The 24,002-nt window shown below is 44.4% G+C and overlaps 1 protein-coding gene across 2 annotated transcripts; it reads right to left on the bottom strand.

Annotated features, from left to right (window-relative positions):
* Window positions 1–1,094: 1,094 nt before the first annotated feature.
* On the bottom strand, window positions 1,095–17,543 carry LOC120734675 (NACHT, LRR and PYD domains-containing protein 3-like). Of its 2 annotated transcripts, none has more exons than XM_040033622.1 (8): window positions 17,424–17,543; window positions 13,847–14,129; window positions 13,690–13,746; window positions 9,050–10,898; window positions 5,924–6,097; window positions 3,874–4,047; window positions 3,642–3,688; window positions 1,095–2,071 (listed from the first exon to the last, which is right to left on the bottom strand). In XM_040033622.1, exons 2-8 carry the CDS (start codon window positions 14,118–14,120, stop codon window positions 1,506–1,508), a joined length of 3,141 nt encoding a protein of 1,046 aa, XP_039889556.1. In that variant the 5' UTR covers window positions 14,121–14,129; window positions 17,424–17,543; the 3' UTR covers window positions 1,095–1,505. The 2 variants fall into 2 exon arrangements, with proteins under 2 accessions (XP_039889556.1, XP_039889554.1); XM_040033620.1 differs by having other exon boundaries at window positions 13,847–14,132; window positions 17,424–17,533.
* Between the last annotated feature and the right edge of the window lie 6,459 nt (window positions 17,544–24,002).

The following is a 24,002-nucleotide window of genomic DNA, read 5'->3' on the forward strand; positions in this document are numbered from 1 at the left end:
CAATTCAGTTATTTTTACACATTTGGCAGCGTCTGCCTGAAGGCCTTGTTTCTTTTTGGCCCTAATTTTTTCTGCACCTCCTTTCCTTTTTTTGTTCTCCATTTTCTTTAGTTCGTCTATAAGATTGCTAAACAAGGGGGAGGGTGCATCCGACCTCCTCGGCTGTAATTGGTCCAGCCCAGAGTCGATCATGACCAACTGGCCAATCCAATACCTTTCATTATTTATACCCTTCCAAAAAAAAAAAAAATCGATCGGCCCATAAAAACAAAAAATCGCCAGCAGCCCACCGGGAAAATGCCCGGTATGCCCGATGGCCAGTCCAGCTATGCACAGACCGGAGGGGGAGAGAACAGACAGGCATGGAATAAAACACAAGGAGGGAAAACAAGGCATAAGAACTCACAGATACACTGAGTGAGACACGGGGTAAAGACACGAAGGGAAACCTAATAAACGACATCTAAACAGAATAACCTAGGGACCTTTAGAATAAACAGTGGACCTAAAACATAATACGTCAAATGACAAAAATACAGGAAAACACAAAGCACCGGGTAGAAGTCCCAGGACCATGACAAGAGCGAGTTTTGAGATGTGAGATATATATATATATATATATATATATGTTGTTCCTAGAGTATTTAAAAGTAGAATGGGAGGCAGAGCCTTCAGTTTTCAGGCCCCTCTTCTGTGGAACCAGCTTCCAGTTTGGATTCAGGAGACAGACACTATCTCTACTTTTAAGATTAGGCTTCAAACTGCAATAGCCCTATCATTGGTTATTGTTAATCTCTGGCTCTCTTCCACAGCATGTCTTTGTCCTGTCTTCCTTCCCTCACCGCAACTGGTCGTATAGCAGGTGGTCGTCAAACCTGGTTCTGCTGGAGGATTCTCACTGTTAAGAGGAAAATTTTCTTTCCCACTGTTTCCAAAGTGCTTACTCATATGATAGTTGGGTTTTTCTCTGTATGTATTATTGAAGGGTCTACCTTACAATATAAAGCACCTTGAGGCAACTCGTTTGATTTGGTGCTATATAAATAAAATTGACATAAACTGAACAAAATGTTGTAGAGAAGAAAACATTGGAGCAATGATCATTTTATTGCTGAATCACACAGGAAATGAAATTTATTGTCAACAAATTCTGTCACTGGTTGTAAAATGAATGGAAACAGATAAATATGATACAAAGCATTTGCATTATGGTAATATAGACCTATGCAAAGGACATAAGCTAGAGAACAGTTTACTTTGTAAAACTCACTTCAAGCTTCCTGCCTCCATACAACCATCTTTAGTACAACTAACATTGTAGAAATTATTCCTTTTCCATTTGTTAATAATGGTCAGTCTAAAGTGTTACTCACAGTCAGTGTGTGGAATCTTCTGGTCTAAAGTAAAATTATTGGTGCTGTTTGGAAAAAGATTTTTTAAAGGATTTTTTAATGTAAAGTATTTGCCTGAATAAATCTGTGTCATTGTTTCTGCAAGTCTTCGTCCTAAAGTGAACACAGAGACACCGAGGAAGATCTAAATAGCCTAAATCCAGGATAAAGAGTCTCAGTGAATGTGGTGCTGAAGGTGTGGAGATGGATCAAGGAGTTTGAGGAGACTCTGTAGAAGGACAGAGTCCCAGCAGGACAGTCTACATACACTGCTACTCTGTTTGAGGTGGAGGAGGTGGATGAGGCGGAAGAGGAGACGAAGGAGGAGGAAGAGGTAGAGAGGTCTGTTCTAGTGTTATTGTGCCAAGCAAAGTAACCATCTTCAGAGCATCTCAGACTCCACGACTGATTATTCCATCCAAACCAGCAGCCTTTGCTGGCTCCTGTCCTCCTGATTCCTCTGTAACTCACTGCTATGTAAACCCAACCTTCCCACTCAACCTCCCAGTAACAGCGACCAGTCAGCCCATTTCTACACAGAATCTGTTTCCAGTCATCAAACCTCTCTGGGTGATCAGGATATGGCTGCTCATCATCCACAAATGCCACTTTAGTGTTGTTGTCGAACAAGATGAGGTTTCTGTTTGCTGTGTTTGGGTCCAGTGTGAGTTCACAGGAATCTAAGAGAGAGAAGAATCCTTTATTATTTGACACGGTGCTATCAGTGCTCCATCTATAAAACCACAATTTTACCTGATATAAATTTGGCAACAATAAAGTTTGGCTATTTGCTTTTGTCCAGTACTCTGTAGAAATACTGACTTGATCACTTCTACATTCATATATTTCTTGATGCATGTTCAATCATCCAGGTACGTAAATCCCAAAAAGTTGATTCTGTTCATCTGGACGTTTTCAGTGGGAGAAACTTTCGTCATCATCCAGGTGACTTCTTCAGTGTCAGCTGGCTGCAGGTTTCCCCAATCATATAAACAGTACATTTACTGAAACTATCAACAACCACTGATCAATGTCCATGAGAGTTGGGGGATGGCTGCAATCACAGCATTGTAAGATGGTGAAAGACAAGGAAAAGACCATCTCTGAATCGAGGAGGGGGCCTAAGGATACATCTTTTACCATCATACAATGCTGTGATTGCAGTCTTTGATCAATGGTCATGACAATCATCAAGCTAGTGGGTAACAGACGTCTCTGAAAATGTCGGAGCGCTTTTGAAAATATGCGGTGTCTTGATAAACTGAGCAGATATTTGAGGTTTACACAGCTACATTCTCGCCTGAAAATATGTTAAACGTTTATTTTGTGACCCAGAAAGAATAATAAGAGTAATATTAAAACTAACTAGCTGCCGCCATTGTTGGAAACTGAGCAGGGCCGCGCTATGAATTCTGGGACACAGCTTCTTCTTCTTCGGGGTTTAACGGCAGCTGGCATCCTTGTACATGCAGTGCTGCCATCTTCTGTTTCAGTCCGTTATTACACTCTTAAATCCTGCTACTCATTCCTGCATCTTTTGTGATCTTACAAAGCTTCAAACGACGCGTCGACTATTAATGATTTTGATAGTCGACGTAATCGTGACTAGTCGACTAATCGTGGCAGCCCTACTGCACATAAGATAACAAATAATAATAGGGTAAAACAGACAATATAAAACAGGCAGAAATTCAACCAAAAACAGTTTTGAAAAGGTGAGTTTTGAGTTGTTTTAAAAACAGCTACTGAGTCCACAGTTCTTAATGTATGAGGGAGAGAGTTCCACAGTCTCGGGGCCACAGTGGCAAAAGCTCTGTCACCCTTAGTTCTCATCTTAGTCTGTTTTATAGCAAGTAAGCCCTGATCAGATGACCTCTGGGACCTGCTGGGGACATCGGGCTGTAGCAGATCGGAGATGTAGGCTGGTGCCAGTCCATGCAAGGCTCTAAATGTCAAGACCAGGATCTTAAAATGTACTCTAAATTCAACAGGAAGCCAGTGTAGCTGAAATAGCAATGGTGTCACATGTGAAGCCGGACTGAAACTTATCACAAATGTTATGTTTGTCCAGAGCCGCTATAGGTTGCTTAGCCACAACCTTTTCTAGAAGCTTAGCAATTAACGGTAATTTAGAGATAGGTCTGTAGCTGCTTGAAAGAGAGGGGTCTAGCTGAGGGTTTTTTAAATTGGGAGAATAGCAGCATTTTTAAAATAAACCGGAACTATACCAGATGCAGTAAACACACTCACACTTCCTCAGGCCAGGTTTTAGTCTCTGCTGCCCACCATGTTCCAGCCTTGGAGAGGAAGAAAAAGGAAGAAAAAAATTCTTTCCACTTACACGTCTGCCATTATTAACAGAAGGAAATGTACATCTAGATTTTTTTAGTTTGCGTTGCAACTATAACATACTCTGAAACACTTCCCCTGTTTGTCAATACGCCACAGAAACTGTTTCTGTGCTCATGTCTTCTCTTCATACCTGAGAGTGTCTAGTCTCCAGTCTGAGTCCTCCACTCCAGCGGAGAACAGCTTTACTGATGAGTCGTCCAGAACATTGTAGCTCAGGTCCAGTTCTCGCAAACGGAAGTGGTTGGATTTTAGAGCTGAAGCTAAATAAGTACAGCCTTCCTCTGTGACGATACAGCCGGACAGCCTGGGTCAAATAGCACATAGAACGATAGACAACAAATAGCCAAAACACTTAAAAATGATTTGCTTTGGTCTGCCATTGTTTTACACTGTTTTATGCTGTATGCTGAAATTAGCTCATTGCTAACATTTTTAATATATCAAATTACCATTTATTATTGAGACTGATATTGATTTAATGGAAAACACATGTTAGGGCATGTTAGCAAACACAAGTAAATTTCTGCAATGGCTTGCCACATCGATCCCTATACAACCGTTGCAAGACCTTGGTTTGCATTGCCGGCAATAAGTCGGACTCGTTCCCGGTGGGTGATGGGCTCCGCCAGGGCTGCCCTTTGTCTCCGGTTCTGTTCATAATTTTTATGGACAGGATTTCTAGGCGCAGCCAAGTGGCGGAGGGCTTTCGCTTCGGTGGCCTCAGAATCTCATCTCTGATTTTTGCGGATGATGTGGTTCTGTTGGCTTCATCGGGTGAGGGCCTCCAGCTCGCACTGGAACGGTTCGCAGCCTCCTGGGTGAGGTGTTCCAGGCATGTCCCACCGGGAGGAAGCCCCGGGGCAGACCCAGGACACGCTGGAGAGATTATATCTCTCGGCTGGCCTGGGAACGCCTTGGTATTCCCCCGGATAAGCTGGAGGAGGTGGCTGGGGAGAGGGCGGTCTGGGCCTCTTTGCTTAGGCTGCTGCCCCCGCGACCCGGCCTCGGATAAAGCGGATGAAGATGGATGGATGGATGGCTTGCCACATCGAGCAATACAGCAAGGAAAAGGGTGCTCAACCAAAGCCAGAGAGAAGTGTAGTATGCTAGTATTACTTTAGTATGCTTTTATGTGGACTTTACTTAAAAAACAAACAACAACAAAAAAACAAAGAAAAAACCAGTCTGTAATAATGAGGTGCTCAACTGAATCAAAATTCTTGTTATTTTAAGATACAGTCTTACATCATATAAGAATTATCATTAAAGAGACATTAATTGCTATTAGTGTAGGGTATTTACTAGGGCTGCACGATTAATCGTTAGAAAATCGTGATCTCGATTCATACTTATGTGCGATCTCATTTCCAAATGACAACGATTTAAAAAAAAAAAAAGACGACGACGATTGTACCGCATTTTGATCCGGGATGTAATCTGCATGAAAACAAGCGCTCACTCTTCCTGCTCAACAAATGACAAGGGCGGAGCCTTATACCACGTGATACAGAAGCTGTGCCGTGTGATGCTAAAATTAGCAGGGAAAAAACAACAGAGAGCACGTCAGGGATGAGGAGAAAGTGACAGGAGAAAATCCGTCCCGGTCAACCACCCAAACACCAATAACGGGAACCTTATACAGCACCTCCCCTGTCGAACTACCACAAGCACAAAGAAATTACGGAGGCTATCACTTATCACCTGACCAAAGATATGGCTCCCATCAACACTGTGCAAAACGAGGGATTTAGGAAAATGATCAACACCCTAGACAAACGCTGCACAGTGCCGTCCCGCAACTATTTTTCTATTGTTGCACTACCTGCTCTGTACACGCAGCGTCGAGCAATGGTGGAGACGGAATTTCAAGCAGTACAACATTTTGTGGCAACAACAAAACGTGAGACATTTGTTGTTTTTATGTTTATTTATTGTTTTTATGTTCAGTCTCAACTGTTACGAAGTTGATGTGCAGTTAATAAGTGCAATAAATATTTATACTGGAAAAGAAAATCGTGAGAGAATCGTGATCTCAATTCTAAGCAAAAAAATCGTGATTCTCATTTTATGCAAAATCGTGCAGCCCTAGTATTTACCTTTTAGTTTAAAGAATGGTCAAGTGTTTTTATTATAGAAATAAAATTGAATTAACTGTATGTAAAGCAACATTTAATACAGACCTGAGAGTTTCCAGTCTACACTGTAGACTTGCCAGTCCGGCAGAAAGGAGTTTAACTCCTGAATCTTCTAGGTCATTGTTACTCAGGTCCAACTCTCTCAGATTAGATGACGGTGAGCTGACAACTGAGGACAGAGCTTCACAGCTTCTTTTTGACAGATTACAGCCACTCAACCTGGAGGAGAGTTAGTGATAAATTGACCTGTACATCAAATACAATCAGATCCATATTGACTGGAAAGAAGTTTTGTGGCCCAGTGATATCTGTTCCCTAATTTTTCCCAGCAGATAAAAGGTTAATTCCAAGTGTTAAACTTGTATTTGGCACCTATTCATTAGAAGTATCAATATTCAATATTTATGCTCTAAAATATAAAACTTTAGATTTAACTGTTGTACTTTATTTTTAGCATGACTGCATGCTGGTTTGTTGAACCATTTCATGATTGTTTAATTTCAATACAAAACTATAAACAAAGCCTTTGATGAATAGACTCCTAAATGAATTGCAGCCTGGCCGGGCTCAGCCCAAAGCAGGGGCATTGGCCCACCCCCTGTAGGCCCACCACCGACAGGAGGCACCAGAGGGGTTGGGTGAAATGTGTGCTGGGCGGCAGCCAGGCGTAGAGATCCTGGCAGACTGATCCTCGGCTACCAAGACTAGCGTTACCCCTCTGATGGTAAAGGAGCCTATGCTAGGTTGAGAGGTACCGGCAAGATATAGTCGGGCTCACCTCAAAACACAGCTTGAGCTCCAGAACCAGTCTCCTGGAGAGGGACTGGACTCTCTCTCAGTCTGGTGTTACCCTTGGTGAGAGGCGGTAGGCTGGGGTGGGTATCTCAGTATCCCCTCGACTTGCACCTGTATGTTGGAGTTTTTCCCAGTGGACGAGAGGATTTGTTATTCGTCTGTACTTATTCACCAAACGACAGTTTTGAGTACCCAGCCTTCTTGGAGTGGGTGGGGTGCTTGAGGGTGCTCTACCTGGGGACTCTGTCATCTCATTAGGAAATTTCCCCACTCATATGGGCAACAACAGTGAGACCGAATGGTGCTGTGTTATTGGACTGCGTAAACCACAGTTTCGCAATAACACCATGTTTAAACATAAGGGTGTCCAGAAGTACTCGTGGCACCAGGATACCATAGGCCACAGGTCAATGATCAATTTTGTAATTGTATCATCAGGTCTATGGCCATACGTTCTGGATCCTTGGGTAAAGAGAGGTGCTGAGCTCTTCTGAAGCACCTAAACATATAGTAAGGGTGCACTGGGAATGCCTAGAAGAGGCCCCTGTCCACAAGATCTTCAATTCCCACTTCTGGCAGAGATTTGGTAGCTTTCTGAGGGAGACTGGGGACATTGAGTCTGAATGGACCATGTTCAGCACCTCCATTGCTGAATCTGCTGCACTGAGCTGCGGTTGCAAGGTGATTAGTGCATGTCAAGGTGGTGACCCCCAAACCTGATGGTGGACAAGGGATGGTAGTGAAGGGAACCCCGGCTGAAGGAGTCCTATCGGGCTTGATTAGCCTGTGGGAATTTGGAGGCAGTCAGTAGGTACCGAGAGGATAGGTACCGAGAACATGACTCTGGCACTGGCTGAAATAAAACCTCAGAGGAGATTTTATAAGCCATCGAAAAAGCCTTTTCGATTGCCTTGAAATTCTGTCAAGCCATCGGGGGGCTCAGGAGGGGACAGCGGTGCACTACCTGATCTGTGTGTAATACAAGTGGAGTGCTGCTGACTTCATCTAAGTGGGCGACTGTGGTTCAGGGGGTTGGGAAGCTCATCTTGTAACAGGAAGGTTGCCGGTTCAATCCCCATCTCTGTCTGTCCTGGTCCTGTGTCCTTGGGCGAGACACTTCACCTACCGCCTACTGGTGTTGGCCAGAGGGGCCAATGGCGCGATATGGCAGCCTCGCTTCTTTCAGTCTGCCCCAGGGCAGCTGTGACTATAATTGTGGTTTGCCTCCACCAGTGTGTGAATAAATACTGGAATTGTAAAGCACTTTGAGTGTCTAGAAAAGTGTTATATAAATGCAATCCATTATTATTATAAGTAGATTGTCAAATGTCAATGAAATCTTGGGACGATGGGGACAACTCGTCCATCACCAGGGGTAAGGTCACTAAGGCAGTTAAACAACTCATCTCAGTCATGGAGCACTGAACCAGCTCTTTACCCTCTCAAGGATAGTTGAATGTGCATGGGAGTTCACCCAGCCAGTCTACATGTGTTCTCTGGACCTGGAGTAAGTAAGCAGTAAGTCGCACTTGTTCCCAGCAGGTACCCTTTGTCAGCGGTTCTGTTGATAACTTTTATGGACAGAATTTCTAGGCGTAGCCAAGTGGGAGAAGGCTTCCACTTGGGCAGCCTCAGAATCTCATCTCTGATAATGTGGTTCTGTTGGCTTCATCAAGTGGTGGCTTATGGCTTGCAAGTTTGAGCCCATGGTCCTCAGCAGGAAAAGGGTAGAGAGCCCATTATGGATCAGGGACAAGTTACTGCCCCAAGTAGAGGAATTTAAGTATCTTGAGTCTTAATAAAGAATGAGCCGCAGATTGACAGACGGATTGGTGCTGCGGCTGCAGTGATGTAGACACTGTATTGGTCTACTGTGGTGAAGAGAGAGCTAAGAGTAAAAGCGAAGCTCTTGAATTACCGGTCAGGGTTCAGGGATCTGACAAGGATGCCTCCTGGGTGAGGTGTTCTAGGCATTTCCCACCAGCAGGAGACCCCAGGGCAGGCCGAGGACATGCTGAAGAGATTATATCTCTCGGCTGGCCAGAGAATGCCTTTGTGCTCCCCTTGACAAGCTGGAGGAGGTGGTTGGGGAGAGGGAGGTCTGGGCTTGTCTGCTTAGGCTGTTGCCCCCTGCATCCCGGCCCTGGATAAGTGGAAAAAATATGGTATATTCAAACTGAAATCCTAAAACAGGACACCAAGTGCCTCAAAGGTCAAAGGTAAAATTCTTGGGTTTCTGCATCTGTACATGTTAAGCATGAGGTAAGCTAAATCTAACACTACCCAAAATGGTTTGGTAGTTACACCTACTGTAGGATCATAGAGTTTGGAGTTCCAATTATTTTTCAATATAATCTTTTGTATCTGTGCACCTACAGAACTTTTTTGGAGGCTTTCACCACTGGAAGTAACCTGAGAAGAGCTTCCTCTGAAGGAGAGTATTTCTTCAGGTCAAACACATCTAGATCTTCTTCTGATGATAGTAAGATGAAGCCCAGAGCTGACCACTGAGCTGGAGTGAGTATATCTGTGGACAGACGTCCAGAACTCAGATACTGTTGGATCTCCTCCACTAGAGAACAGTCCTTCAGTTCGTTCAAACAGTGGAACAGATTAATGCTCCTCTCTGCAGACACATTTTCACTGATTTTCTTCTTGATGTATTGGACTGTTTTCTGAGTGGTCTCTGAACTACAGTCTATTTTCATTAGCAGGTCCTGTAGTTTATCCTGATTGGTCTGCAGTGAAAGACCCAGAAGGAAGCGAAGGAACAAGTCCAGGCTTCCATTTGGACTCTTTAAGGCCCTGTCAATGGAAATCCTGTGGATCTTCTTCGAAGATGTTTTACTTAAAAGCAGTTGAAGATTGCGCATTGAGGGCTGTGGTAAAGGCATCACATTTATGTTACTGTTGTTAAGCGACATCCTCACATAAAGAGCAGCCAGAAACTCCTGAACGCTCAGATGGACGAAGCTGAACATCTTGTCTTTCCCTTTCCTCCCTCGATCTTCTTTGAAGATCTCTGTGAACACTCCTGAGCACACCGAGGCTTCGCTGAAATCAATGCCGCTCTGTCTCAGATCCTTCTCATAGAAGATCAGGTTGCCCTTTTCCAGCTGCTCAAAGGCCAGTTTTGCTAATGACTTAATGTATTGAATGCTCTTCTCTGGGCCATACTTTTCTTTTGTCCGATCAATCTGAAACATCAGGAACTCAGCGTACATCTCAGTCAGAGTCTTGGGTAGCTCTCCTTCCTCTCTGGTTTTCAACACATCCTCCAGAACTGTTGCAGTGATCCAGCAGAAGACTGGGATGTGGCACATGATGTGGAGGCTTCGTGATGTCACGATATGGGAGATGAGTTTGTCAGCCTCCTCCTTACCTTTGAATCTCTTCCTGAAGTACTCCTCTTTCTGTGGGTCTGTGAACCCCCTGACCTCTGTTGTACTGCTGATAAACTCTCGAGGGATCTGATTGGCCGCTGCAGGCCGTGTGGTTATCCAGATGCGAGCAGAGCATAACAGTTTTCCATTAATGAGTTTTCTTAGCAGGACATCTGTTACTGTTGCCTTTGTTACATCGACAGAGCGAATGTCTTCAGAATGAAGGTCGAGATGAAGGCGGCTCTCATCCAGCCCATCAAACACAAACAGAAGTTTGAATTTACTCTTGTCATAGTTGGTGATTCCTGATGACTGAACATCTGTAAAGATGTAATTAAGAGCCTCCTGTGGGATGCCTACAGTTTCTGGGATGCATTCATGAATGAGCTCTGCCAAACTGAACTTTTCTCCCTTCAGAGGATTCAGCTGACGGAAGGTGAAGGGGAAAATCAGATGCACATCTTGATTGGATCTTTTTTCAGCCCAGTCCAAAACAAACTTCTGGACAAGGAAAGTTTTTCCAATTCCTGCGATTCCATTGGTCATCACTGTTTTGATGGGTTTGGATTCTCCAGAAGGATGCTCAAACATGTCTGTGGGTTGAATTGATTTCTCTGCTTCTGCTGGCTTCCATGCCTTTTCAATCTGCCAAACCTCATGCTGTGTGTTGATATGTACATCATACCCAGCTGTGATGTACAGCTCTGTGTAGATATCAGCCAGATGCTGTTTATCTTCTGTCCAACCTTCTTGTGCGCACATAAACTTGTCCTGGAAATTTGACTGAAGCATCTGCTGGTAAAATGTGATGGGATGTGGCTCTGGTACTGGAACCATCATATCTATGTCAAATATGCAACATGGAAAGTGTAAGGTGTATATCTACCATTAAACAAATCTAGAAATTAAGTTATTTCAATCTTTCCTTGCACATAAAAAGTCTTCAATAATCAGGACCCATTATATCGCAAAGACCTTTCACTATTCCACTAGAGTACTTTGAGAAACAGGCTTACTTGTGGTTTCCAAAAGTACAATGGTGGCAGAGCTGCCAAGCCATTTTCCTACATAACTTGCTCCTACTTTGTGACAGCCTAATCTGAAAAGTAAAGAGGATAACACTGGAGGTAAATTCCAGATGTTCTACTTTGGTGTAGAAGGAAGAAAACTGGAATAGGTGTAATCTTGAAGGAAGAGTATGTGAATAGTTTTGTGGAGGTAAAGAGAGGATCATGAGTTTGAAGCTGGAAATGGAAGGGGCGGTGTTGATTGTCAGTTTGTATGCCTCACAGGTTGGAGTTTAGAGGAGAAAGAGGAAGTCTGGGGAAACCTGGATGAAGTGGTGGATTTCATCTAAATGTGAAAGAGATCCTGCAAGGTGGTGTTAGGGGAGGTTTGGATGGTGGATGACGGATATCAAGAAGAGAAAGTGAGTGAAGGAGAAGCAAAGATGAAATGCTGGATGTTAAATAAAAAAAGAGTTGCAGAGTTCAGGAAGGGGTTGAGACAGAGAGAGGTGGCAAAGGCTTATGGTGAGCTGCATGTGAGGTTGGACACTAAGGATGGAGAAAAGGAGTTGTACCCAATGGTAAGAGACAGACCAGGCTGGGAAGCGTGTGCAGCAGGTAAAGGTGATTAACTCTTTAAAGCCGGTCAGAGCGGACACGCTCCATTTTGCGTAACTATTTTTAAATCCCGGTAGCTCTGCAACCACATAAGCTAGCGCAATAATTTTTTTTGCATATGAAACCGGAGGAGTTGTACTTACATCGTATGCCATCAGCTTGTCCTCGGTCACGGTCACATAGCTTTGCAAAATTGCATAAAAAGCACTTGCAGCAACAAAAACATAATATTCCAGAAACACGCTTTGCCGATCGATCAGCTGTTCGTAACACTTCCTACGTCCATCAGCGTGAACTATCACATGACCGCATGACCTGCCCGAAACCGGAAGTGACGTCATTTTGCGGAAATGTAGTTTTTTACCATCGTGGCCTTATGAGCCTATACTTGTGTTTTTAAAAGTTATGTTTGACTTTATGACTTTCTGTGTCGTTTCTGGGATGCTGAGGACTCATATTGCACTGCTGGAAGTATTTTATTTTGATGCATATGCTGTTATTTTGCAAATTTGCACTATAATATATTTTTTCGTTTTTCCTGCAGTATATGAAAATTGGTGTATCTCAAAAATAAAATTATGAAGACAAAATAAATTTCCTGTGGTGGGAAACTAGTTTGTGCAACTTTTTTGTATTTACAGTTTTGAGGGATACGCCTCTTAAATTTCTCTAACTAGAAATATATGTTAAAAAAACAAAAACGATTTTCAATTTTTTTGTAGTTTATTGCACTTTTTTGCAATTTATGTAATTACTATGCACTTAATGCAGACATATTATTACAATTTGGGCTATAATGGTTGTATTGATGTATAGCAACTTGAAATGCTCCAAAAAATGGCTCCACAGCATGTAAACATATACTATAAGCTCTGGCGGACTTGGTTCTATGGTAGGTCTTAAAGGGTTAAGGATGGAAATGTACCTATGAGTAATACGACTGTGCAGGAAATATGGAAGGAGAACACTGGCAAATTTGTTAATAAAGAAAATGACAGAGAAAGGAGGATGAATGGAGGGCAGTTAGTAAGCAGGATTAGTAAAGAAGACGAGTGGAGGTATGGAAATGTCTAGAAGAAAGGGCAGTGGACCTGTTAGCCACAGAGTTTAAAGCAGTCTTGCCTGAAGAGTGGAGAAGAAATGTGCCGGTACTGATTTTCTCGAACAAAGGTGATGTGCAGAGCTGCAGTAACTACAGAGGGATAAAGCTGATGAGCCACACCATGAAGATATGAGAAAGAGTTGTTGAGGCTTGGTTAAGAAGGGGAGATGATCAGTGAGCAGCAGTGTGGCTTCATGCTGACAAAGAGCTCTACAGATGTGACGTTTGCTCTGAGAGCATTGATGGAAAAGTTTAGAGAAGCTCAGAAGGAGCTTCACTTTCTTTGTGGATCAGAGAAAGCAGGTGATTGGCTGCTGAGAAAGGAGCTGTGGTTCTGCACAAGGAAGTCAGGAGGGTCAGAGAAGTGTGTGGAGGTGGTGCAGGACATGTGAGGACAGAGGTGAGGTGTGTGGTAAGATTAACAGGTGGGTTCAAGGTGGGGGTGGGATTACATCAGGGATCAGCTCTCAGCTCCTTGTTTGCAGGTGGAGTAGAGCGTGGAGAGGTGGAGGTATGATCTGGAGAGCAGGGGGATGAAAATCAGTAGAAGTAAGACAGGCATGTGTGGATGAGGGGGAGACTGGTGCAGAGGTCAACATGAAGGAGCAGAGGTAGTGAAGGTGGATGAGTTTAAGTACTTTGGGTCAACCATCCAAAGCAACAGAGTGCACAAGAGAGGTGAAGAGGACAGTCCAGGCAGGGTGGAGTGGGCGGTGACAGATGTCAGGGGTGATTCATGACAGAAGCTAAAGAGTACACAATAAATACTAATTCTATGAGACCAAGATAAGAAAACAAGCTTCTTATGAAAAATGATTAATGTATGTTAGTCTATTTTGTCATTCGTCATAATGACAAACTCTACAAACCAGTAAAATAAAATAAAATAAAATCATGGCTACTTGCCTTCAGTCTGAGGAAATCCTCTCTTCTGTGAAGTCTTCCCACAGTTGCTGACGTCCGCTGACAGGCAGTGATTTTGAGTGTTAGACTGATTTAACCTGCACTCTGTGAAACGTTTTCAGACTGCAGTGACGTCATGTTTGGTTTTCTTGTAACTTACCTTCTCGTCCTGAGCTGCTGGCACACAGACTCTGCAGCAGGTCATTCCTGCTTATCCTCTCTAAAATCTTCTTAGCCACCTCCACAGCTCCAGGAAGCCTGTAGGTTTGCACCATCAGGTCGACAGTGTCCCACCTGTTTGTTGTCTCCAATCGACTCTTTTTGATGGTTGGGAAGCTTTGAAGGACGTCAGCTTGATGTAGGAGCCACTTGAATTTGTTAAACTCTTCATCTCCCAAATCCTCCAGAGTACTTAACAGGTCCTCTGACGTCATCCCTGATCCCTGCTAAAGGAGGAGAATATTCTCAGCAGGTATTTAACATATTTGTTGTTGGTTGAGAATAAACACGACGTCTCTGCCGTTGGTGTTCGAATAAACATTTTGAGTTTTAATTTTGGTGGTGTGGACTCATGGTTCTGTCTTTTGGATTTCACAGATGATTTTAGTTCGTGCTCATTATTACTTAGATTTCCTAGTTCTTGGTTTCTGAAGTCCACTTTTGCATAAAATAATATGCAATAAAACAGTTTATTTTATGTGTCTATAACGTATTCATCGGGTTTGCTTATACAGCCTTGAAATCCCTTCACAACTATGCACATGCACATGGGAGCGTGGAGTATTTGTCCTGAAGCGACAGGCACTTCAATCCCTGTCCTGCTACAGTGAGAGCTCGGCTTGCTCTGCTGGCAGTGAGTCGGTTCAGTTTTACTTATAATGCACCAAATTACAACAGCCTCAGTGTTTGCAATGTGAAGTTTGTCACACATTGTGTCTTCTAGCTAAAGGTAAAGCTGTTAAGTTTAACAGGGATGAGAGCCAACTGGCAACCTGTCCAGGGTGTACCCAGCCTCTCACCCTAAGACAGCTGGGATAGGCTCCAGACCCCCCACAACCCTGAAAAGGATAAGCAGATGATGGATGGATGGATACTCAGATATTGACATACTTTCGCACGCTCTGTCAGCAAAAGCTGAAAATAAAAACTATAATGCAAAGTAGTCAATGTACAGCTTGTTACTGTCCCCTCTAAATAATTCAATGCACAGCCATTCATGCCTAAACTGCTGGCAACAAAAGTGAGTGAGTGCACCTCTAAGTAAAAATCCAAACTGTTCCCAATTAGCCATTTCCCTCCCTGGTGTCATGTGACTCGTTAGTGTTAAAAGTAGGGATGGGTACCGGTATCCGGTGCCATGATGGCACCGGTTCTGACATAAACGGTAGTAACCAGACCGAAAAGCAGCGCACATTTCGGTGCTTTATTTTGGTGCTTTTTTTCCTGAGCTGTGATACACTTTAGATTCTAGCCAATCATTTTACGTTTCCGAGGATAGTAGGCGGGTCCAGGTACGTACGTTCTTTTAGAGCAGAGCTACAGATTAAAAAGGCCCAAGGCGAAGCGGTCAAAGTCTGGCTGTACTTCACAGCAAAAGATGCAAACTCAGCAGCAACAAGTGCTTTAAGCTGATACTGTGATACTGTCAAAGGAGGTAACACCTCGAATCTGATGAAACACCTGCCGATGTATTGCATTTTTTTTTAAAGCCGAGAAATGCGCCGTATTTGATAGCTTGCTGCGAGACCTCACACCGAGCACATCTACTGCGCGTGGGTTGTCAGTTATCAGACCCGGAGTTAGCAACATCCCCCAAAAACCCGAAGAGGAGAGTCCTGGCCCCTAGCCCTGCCAGTGTAGCAGAAATGATGAGGATGATGATGCAGCAGCAGCCGTTCTTCTCTGCGTGAGTAGCTTAATGTTGTTCGTGTGTAATTTACGTTGAGTAGGCTAACCACGTTATTACATTAATGCATGTAAGGTGAACTAGCAAACATCATCATAGCTACATGCGGCTGTCTTCTTGTTTGATGGCAGATGCTCCCTTCACCCTGGCCAAAAAGGCTAAAATGACCAAAGAAAAAGTGGGAAACAGCTGAACATGAGAGGTTTTTGGACAAAGTTTGTGTTTTTTCCATTGATTAAGCACTGCTTCCATCCAAGAGTGATACCATATATGCCCCATAGCTGCAGAAAAGGCTAACATTGTTATCTTTTTACAAAAAACAGCTGAACATGAGAGGTTTTTGGACCAATTTTGTGTTCTCCATTCTTTAAGCACCGGTTTGAGCACCGTTTAAGCACCGGCACCATTTCAAAAGTACCGGTTTGGCACCGGTATCGGATAAAACCTAAACGATACCCATCCCTAGTTAAAAGGTCTCAGGTGCAAATGTGGAACAGGTGTGTTGAATTTGGTGTTATTGCTCTCTCATACTGGTCACTGGAAGTTTAACATGGCACATCATGGCAAAGAACTCTCTGAGGATTTGAAAGAAAGGACTGATACTCTACATAAAGATGGCCGAGGCTATAAGAATGAGGCCAACACGCTGAAACCAAGCTGCAGCATGGTGGCCACACAGCAGTTTAACAGGACCTCGCCGTGGTCGACCAGAGAAGTTGACTGAACGTGCTCAGCATCATATCTGGAGGTTGCCTTTTTTCTTAGGTGTTCAGGTTTTTCAACCGCATTGCTTAACCCCGCTGTTTTACATGTTCACTTATTTTTTTTAAGTGCTGTCCATACAGAAAACATTGATTTGTAAACGATTAACTAACAACCTTGTAAACACAAAGTTCTTTATTTGGAGCACATTTCTACAAGAAAGATAAGTTCCTGAAAAAGTGCTTGAAGTGCTTTGGTACTCTTTGGCAATATTGTAGACAATGTTAAACTTCATCATCACATCGGCTCCTCTGATGACCTGCTTGCCGCTGAAAGGCAGCGGGCAGAGGGGACACTTGGGCAGTGCATTTATCGCAGCATGAAAAGATATAATATATTTACAGAAATGTGTGGGGTGTACTCACTTTTGTGAGATCCTGTATATATAATTGCACGGATCAGTGACTCCTAAGCTAGGCGAGTGGCTCCAGCAGATCCCGGGAACAACATCGGAGATCTCTGTCCAGAAGAGCGCAGTCCTGGGAACAGCTAAGATACTGCGCAGGACCCTCAAGCTCCCAGGCCTCTGGTAGAGGACCCGAGCTTCTAGGATAACGACCGCTCATAGGGGCGAGAGGGGAATGTTTTATACATGTTTTTATACATATACAAAGTGCAAAACTGAGTAGTGCAATATACATATGTGCATATGACCTGTCTGTAATTATTTGGACCTGAGTGGAGTTGAACAGGGTGTGAATGAAGTGCAGACTCTGTTTTAATTCAAGGGGATAAAAAAGTATTTGAACTGTTTGCTAATTACAGCTATTTTTATACACAGTATAATAATATGTAAATGTGTAGTCTGTTCTGCTCCTATGATAAGCTCATCCTGGAGCTCTTTGGCAGTAAAGACGTTTTTTCTTCTTTGTCATCACAAATATGAGCTTATATGAATTCAGAACACAAACCATCCAAACCACAAGACCTTCCTTTTCCAGTTCTCCCAGTGACACCCATTGCTATGTATGTCCTGCTCATTGTACTGATTTTATCTCAGTGTCAGATTGGTTAGATAAAACTTTCAGTGTTGTTCTGTCAAACAAAAAGAAACGTCTTTTAGACTTACGTGGTCTGAAGCTTTCGTTGATGCTCCTGCAGCTGAATCTTTCAGGGTTTATGAGTTGAGCAGCAGAAGTGAGAAACAAAGGGTGCAGAAGTGCGATTACCAAATCAGGAAATGTACACATACACATTTCCTCCTCCTGCAGCCAATGAGCATGAAATATGGTCATACCTCTGCTACATACAAAATTGCATGGCCGTTACTACTACCACTACTGCAACAAACAGAAGTCACAAACCTCAAAGAGAACCTGCGAACACAAAGACAGGAAAGGGAGAAAACTGGGTGAACTGAAATTATATACAAACACTGAGCACACAAATCTCACATGAACAAAAATGAGCTCATCAGCCTTTGTTTTCTCCTCGGTTTTGTCACATTCAGATCATCTATTTGCAACTCTTTCAACATTCATGAAATGTTGATTTGATGATTGGTTGTCCTGCTCTTCAGCTTCAACATTCAAGATTCAAGATGTTTATTTTCATATACACCGCAAAACACAAGTGGTTACGCAGAGCAATGAAACTCTCACTTTGCCGGTTCCTCTCACACGACTAAATAAAAACTAACTAAAATAAAGAATAGACTTCACTCTGAGATAGAAAATAGTAAAGTAAAACAAGTGCATATGTAGCTTATGAGTGGGTGTAGTCAGAATATAAAGTGCAAGTAGTTACAACACTGTCACAGTGGGAATATATACAGAGTATGCAATATTAAAATGTTTATATTTATAAAGTTGTGTTATGTGTTACGGCCCTAGCAGGGCCTCCTCCTGAAGGTGCCTGTGTGGGCGTGTCCCACCACCTCTTCTGCCTGAGGTGCCACCTTTCCCTTTTGTGCAGCTGACTCACATCAGTAATTAAGGAGCTTTAAGCCCAGGGAAAGGTGAGCTCTGGGCCAGAGTGCCATTAGTGTGGTTGCAGCTAGAACTTCAATCTATACACCTAAAGACCACAAACCAGGCGAGAAATGTGGGTGTAGTGATGGATGCAGACCTAAACTTAGAAAAACACATTAAGACAATAACAAAGTCAGCTTACTATCACCTCAAGAATATTTCAAGGATCAAAGATCTGATGTCTCAACAGGACCTGGAAAAACTAGTCCATGCATTCATCTTTAGTAGGCTTGATTACTGTAACAGCATCTTTACAGGTCTACCTAAAAAATCAGTCAGACAACTACAGCTCATTCAGAACTCTGCTGCTCGAGTCCTCACTAAGACCAAAAAAGTGGACCACATCAGTCCAGCTCTGAGGTCTTTACACTGGCTGCCTGTCCGTCAGAGGATAGACTTTAAAGTCCTGATGCTGGTCTATAAAGCTCTGACCAAAATACATCAGTGACCTCCTGACCCAGTATGAACCTTCCAGATCCCTCAGGTCATCTGGATCCGGTCTTTTATCAGTTCCCAGAGTCAGAACCAGACACGGAGAAGCTGCATTCAGCTTTTATGCTCCTTATATCTGGAACAAACTCCCAGAAAGCCTCAGATCAGCTGAAACACTCAGTTTATTTACATCCAGGTTGAAGACTCACCTGTTCTCAGCTGCATTTGAATAAAGCACCAAATCCACACTTTTAAGCTTAAATTTCAAAACGTACATTTTAACTACTGATTTTATCTGTTTTGATTTTATATACTGTTTTGTTTGTTTGTTTGTTTGTTTGTTTGTTTGTTTGTTTGTTTGTTTGTTAATTAGTTAGTTTGTTTGTTTGCTTGTTTTAATCAATTTTAAATCATGCTTTTTATTTGTTTTTGTTTCTAATGTCTCTGTAAAGCACTTTGAATCACCTTGTTGTTGAATTGTGCTATACAAATATACTTGTCTTGCCTAGTGAGCTGTGTGTTTGTGTGGTTGCAGCTAGTGAGCTGTGTGTTTGTGTGGTTGCAGCTAGTGAGCTGTGTGTTTGTGTGGTTGCAGCTAGTGAGCTGTGTGTTTGTGTGGTTGCAGCTAGTGAGCTGCTCTCTTTTTTTGACTTACTTTTTACTTTATTGACCAACGCTTGAGTTTTGTTTGTTTTCCTTAAATGGTGATAGCGGCTTGTCCGTCTCTTTTAGTTGAGCTACTTTAATAAAACTATTTAATTTAACCCTTTTGCCTCCTTGACTCCGTTTTCTGGCCCTTTTTGTTACTTCCCCCTCACCGCCTAGACCCCCTTCAGGGGAACGTAACATATGTTATATGTAAATGTATAAAACTGCAAATTTACAGGTCAAAGACACTCACAGTTCGACGATAAGTCAGTGATTCGGTAGCCTGATGGCCTGTGGACTGTTTTTGCTGTGTGCTGTGGGTGGGTGTGGTCCTTTATGATGCTGTGTGCCTGTACTGTTATCAGTACATGTTGGATACACTGTGTATGTTAACGCAGGTCAACAGCAAGCCAAACTCGATTTTCATGAGCCTGGAAACTGAGTGTCTTGCTCCTTTATTACGATCTTCTCCACAGCTTACAATTCTTTACAACTGTGGCTTGATTAGCTCGATGAAAGAGTAGAGTGGAACTAAAAACAAACAAGGAAATAAAAGATGCTTTAGCTCTTTGACATGTGAAACAAATGCACGAAAAGAAATGGCTACTGCTAGAAAACATGCATGACAGTTAGTCTTAGCTGCTACTAATGATAAGCAGTCGTTTCAGCAATCCTTTGATATGCAAATTATGTCGCTAGCATCATTGCTATGTTAATAAACAGCGTTCTAAGCAAAATCAGCTTCTGGGATAAGACTAATTGCTGGTACACACATATAAAGAACATATAAAGTGAACCAGAACATTCAATGAACTTACAGCCATTGCTTTCAAAGGTGGAAATTGTTGGAGTCAGATTGTTAAATGTTGTCATTGTTGTACTTAAATTTGTAAACCGTGCCTTAAACTGCATGGTTAGATATTCTTCTGTTCCTCCCCTACTAGGGTTGCCAACTCCCTGAAAAATAAATAAGGGACACCTCGTGGCCAGGGCCGGGCAACCCAGTTCACCCTTCCCAGTGTGGTGAATTTTGTAGCTCTTTTTTTTGTGTGTGAAATTAGTTTTTAAGCATTTGACTTGAATTTGATTTAAGCAGATGCATATTCTTTGTGATATGACCATATGGGAAACAAATGATCATTTAGCCATTTATTTTTAGCTCAAAGTGACAACATTAACACAGTAAAACAGGTCTCTTTCTTAAACAGAAGCCTGTCATGCTTAACTTTTGAGAATATAAGTGCGGCCCAAGTAGGGACCGCGGGCGCTCCGTGCTGCGTGGGTACTCTGTGACCCCTATGTGATCATAATGGGGTATTTCGCCACCCCACACCACATTCGTAAGTTACGATGGCAAATACTGGGGTCTCGAGGGACCCCGAACCACCGGAGCAAACATCTCTCAACTTCACATCATCATCATCATCATCATCGTCTCCTTCTCGAGAGTGTTCGCGTACACCGGCCTCAGTGAGGACCTCGGACTCTCCATTCCTCCTCAACCTCCTTCCTCCTTCTCCCCCATTCTCCTGCTCCCCGCAGGCGAGCGCTTAGCCGGATGGGCCCCGGGTTACGCGTAAACTGGCCTAAATGGGGACCTCGGACTCTCCATTCCTCCTCGACCTCCTTCCTGCTTCTCCTTGCGCCTTCTACCCTGCGCTTGCAAACACTCAGCTTTACAGAGGGTAGTCTTCACGTAAACCGGCCCTCTCCTCAGTTCTCCTGGGCCTCGCTGTTGGACGCTTGGCTTTACAGAGGGCAGAGTTTGCGTAAACCGCCCTCCTTGAGGGCCTCAGACTCTCCCTGCTGCCTTCCTACCTCCTTCTGCTCCATTCTCCTGCTCCTCGCAGGCAAGCGCTTAGCCGGGTGGGCCCCAAGTTACGCGTAAACCGGCCTTCGCGAGGACTGGGGGATGCTCTCTACTCCGTGGGTACACTGTGACCCCTTAGTAATGGCGATGGGGTATTTCGCAACCCCAATGCACATTCGTAAGTTACGATGACAAACACTGGGGTCTGGAGGGACCCCGAACCGCCGGAGGAAACAACTCTCAACTTCACATCATCATCATCATCATCGTCTCCTTCTTGGCAGTGTTCGCGTAAACCGGCCTAAGTAAGGACCTCGGACACTACCTGCCTCCTAGTCCTCCCTCCTTCTCCTCGGTTCTCCTGTGCCTCGCTGTCGGACGCTTAGCTTTGCAGAGGGCAGTGTTCGCGTAAACTGGCCTCCATGAGGACCTCGGACGCCCCCTGCATCCTAGTCCTCCTACCTCCTGCTCCTCGGTTCTCCTGCTCCTCGCAGGTGAGTGCTTAGCCTTATGAGCCTCAGGTTACGCGTAAACCGGCCTTCGCGAGGACCGGGGATGCTCTCTACTCCACGATTACTATGGGGTCAAAGTGTACCCACGATGGGGTATTTCGCAACCCCAATGCACATTCGTAAGTTACGATGGCAAACACTGGGGTATGCAGGGACCCCGAACCGCCGGAGGAAACAGCTCTCAACTTCACATCATCATCATCATCATCATCAATGTCTCCTTCTCGGCAGTGTTCGCGTAAACCGGCCTAAGTAAGGACCTTGGACTCTCCCTGCCTCCCCGTCCTGCGACCTCCTTCTGCTCCGTTCTCCTGCTCCTCGCAGGTGAGCGCTTTGCCGGATGGGCCTTGGGTTACGCGTAAATGGGCCTAAGTGAGGACCTCGGGCTCTCCGTTGCTCCTCGTCCTCCTTGCTCCTTCTCCATTGTTCTCCTGCGCCTCGCTAGTGAAAGAGCAGCTGCTTGGCCTGCCTATTACGCGAACACCACTCTCTGTTTGGACTTCAGACACTCCTTGCCTCCTCCTCATCAATGCTCCCTTTAAATCGTTCTGATGCTCCTCGCTAGCGTACACATAGGTCTGCGGAGGGCGGGTTTCATGAAAAACCCCTTCGGTGAGGACCTCGGGCTCTCCGTTGCTCCTCGTCCTCCTTTCTCCTTCTCCTTCATTTTCATGCGCCTCGCTAGTGAAAGAGAAGCTGTGTGGCCTGCCTATTACGCGAACACCGCCCTCCATTTGGACCTCGGGCTCTCCATGCCTCCTCATCCTCCTTGCCCCCTCTTCATCGCTCTCATGCGCCTCGCTAGTGAAAGAGCAGCCGTTTGGCCTGCCCATTATGTGAACACGGCCCTCCGTTTAGACCTCGGACCCTCAGTGTCTCCTCATCCTCCTTTCCCTTTTTTAAAACCTTTTCCTCGCTCTCACGCGCCTCGCTGGCGAGCCGTTAGCTTTGGGGAGGGTGGGTTTCGTGAACACCACCGTCTGTGAGGAACCCAGTACCTCCTACACACACACAGACACACACACACAGACACACACAGGAGGCAGTGAGGAGTAGAAGGAGGTTGTTGCTACACCTGCGTCGCGAAACCAGGGCTCATTGTGTGTGCGCCCGGAGCAGCTACGGGGGAAACACATGGGACAACCAACCAGTTTGGGGCCATGGTTTATTCAACGTGTATTTTCAGTGTGGTTTAACTTGCTAATCTGATCTGAAATACTTTCCTTGAATGTGCCTTAATTTCACCTCTTTTTTTCTTTCTTCTTTTCTTAGCTTACTGAAAATGTTGGCGACCAAAGGCCGGATCCAGGGATGTGTGCTGCTTGTGCTACTGGCGTTATGTGGACAAACTGCTCGCTGTCAACATCGATACAAAGATAACAAAAGAATAGCCTAGTGTAACGTAGTGTTTTATGTTTTGTTTTTTTCTAGAATGATTCAAATGTTACCATCATTTCCCCAACCCCGCAGGCTCTGCGACCCGTGAAGAACTGAGACTCCTTCTGGTCGGTAAAACAGGATCGGGAAAGAGTGCATCCGGAAACACCATCCTGGGGGATGCGAACGCTTTCAAAGAAGACGTTTCGCCCGAGTCTGTCACCGACGGCTGTCTCAGAAAAGAGGCAGAGGGCAAAGACGGAAGAAATATCGCTGTGATCGACACTCTGGGGCTGTCTTTTGGATGAAATAGATGAAATGGTGGATTTCAATGGAGGAAACCACTACACCAACGAGATGTATAAGGCAGCCCAGAAGAAACTCGAAGGAGAAAGGCTGAAGAGGAGAAAGGAGGAAGAGCAAAGAAAAAGGGAAGAAGAGGAGAGGATCGAATTGAAGGAGCGGTGTAAATTCTTCCGCCTCGCTCCCCTGGGATTATTTGGCACAGGAGCGTACTTTACATCTTGTGTTCTCATGGGGCTCGGTGGAGCCCTTGGATATTCTCAGTTAAAGACGCCGAGCTTGACGGTTGGGCGTCTTCTTTACTCGTCGATACCGTGAAAACTGCGTAGGTGTATCACCTACTCGACCTAGTGATCAACGAGTACCGCACCGAAGCATGCAACGGGTGCAAGACCAATCACCCCAGCCAGAGACAACACGAGTGTCTGCGAGTCTTGGTGTCAGGGTCCCTGTGCCTACCCGGTCGGCTCAGTATGGCTACATATGTTTTTCATTTTGTTCCTGCTCTCTCCCTTCCCCTCTCCCCCTCCTCCCTCTGCCAGGGCGGAGCTCACCTGTGGGCTTCTGCCCTTGGTCCACGCACCTGGTCGCCATCA

The sequence above is a fragment of the Simochromis diagramma genome, unplaced genomic scaffold, assembly GCF_900408965.1.
Source record: "Simochromis diagramma unplaced genomic scaffold, fSimDia1.1 OVJJ01000571.1, whole genome shotgun sequence".
Taxonomy (NCBI): Eukaryota; Metazoa; Chordata; class Actinopteri; order Cichliformes; family Cichlidae; genus Simochromis; species Simochromis diagramma.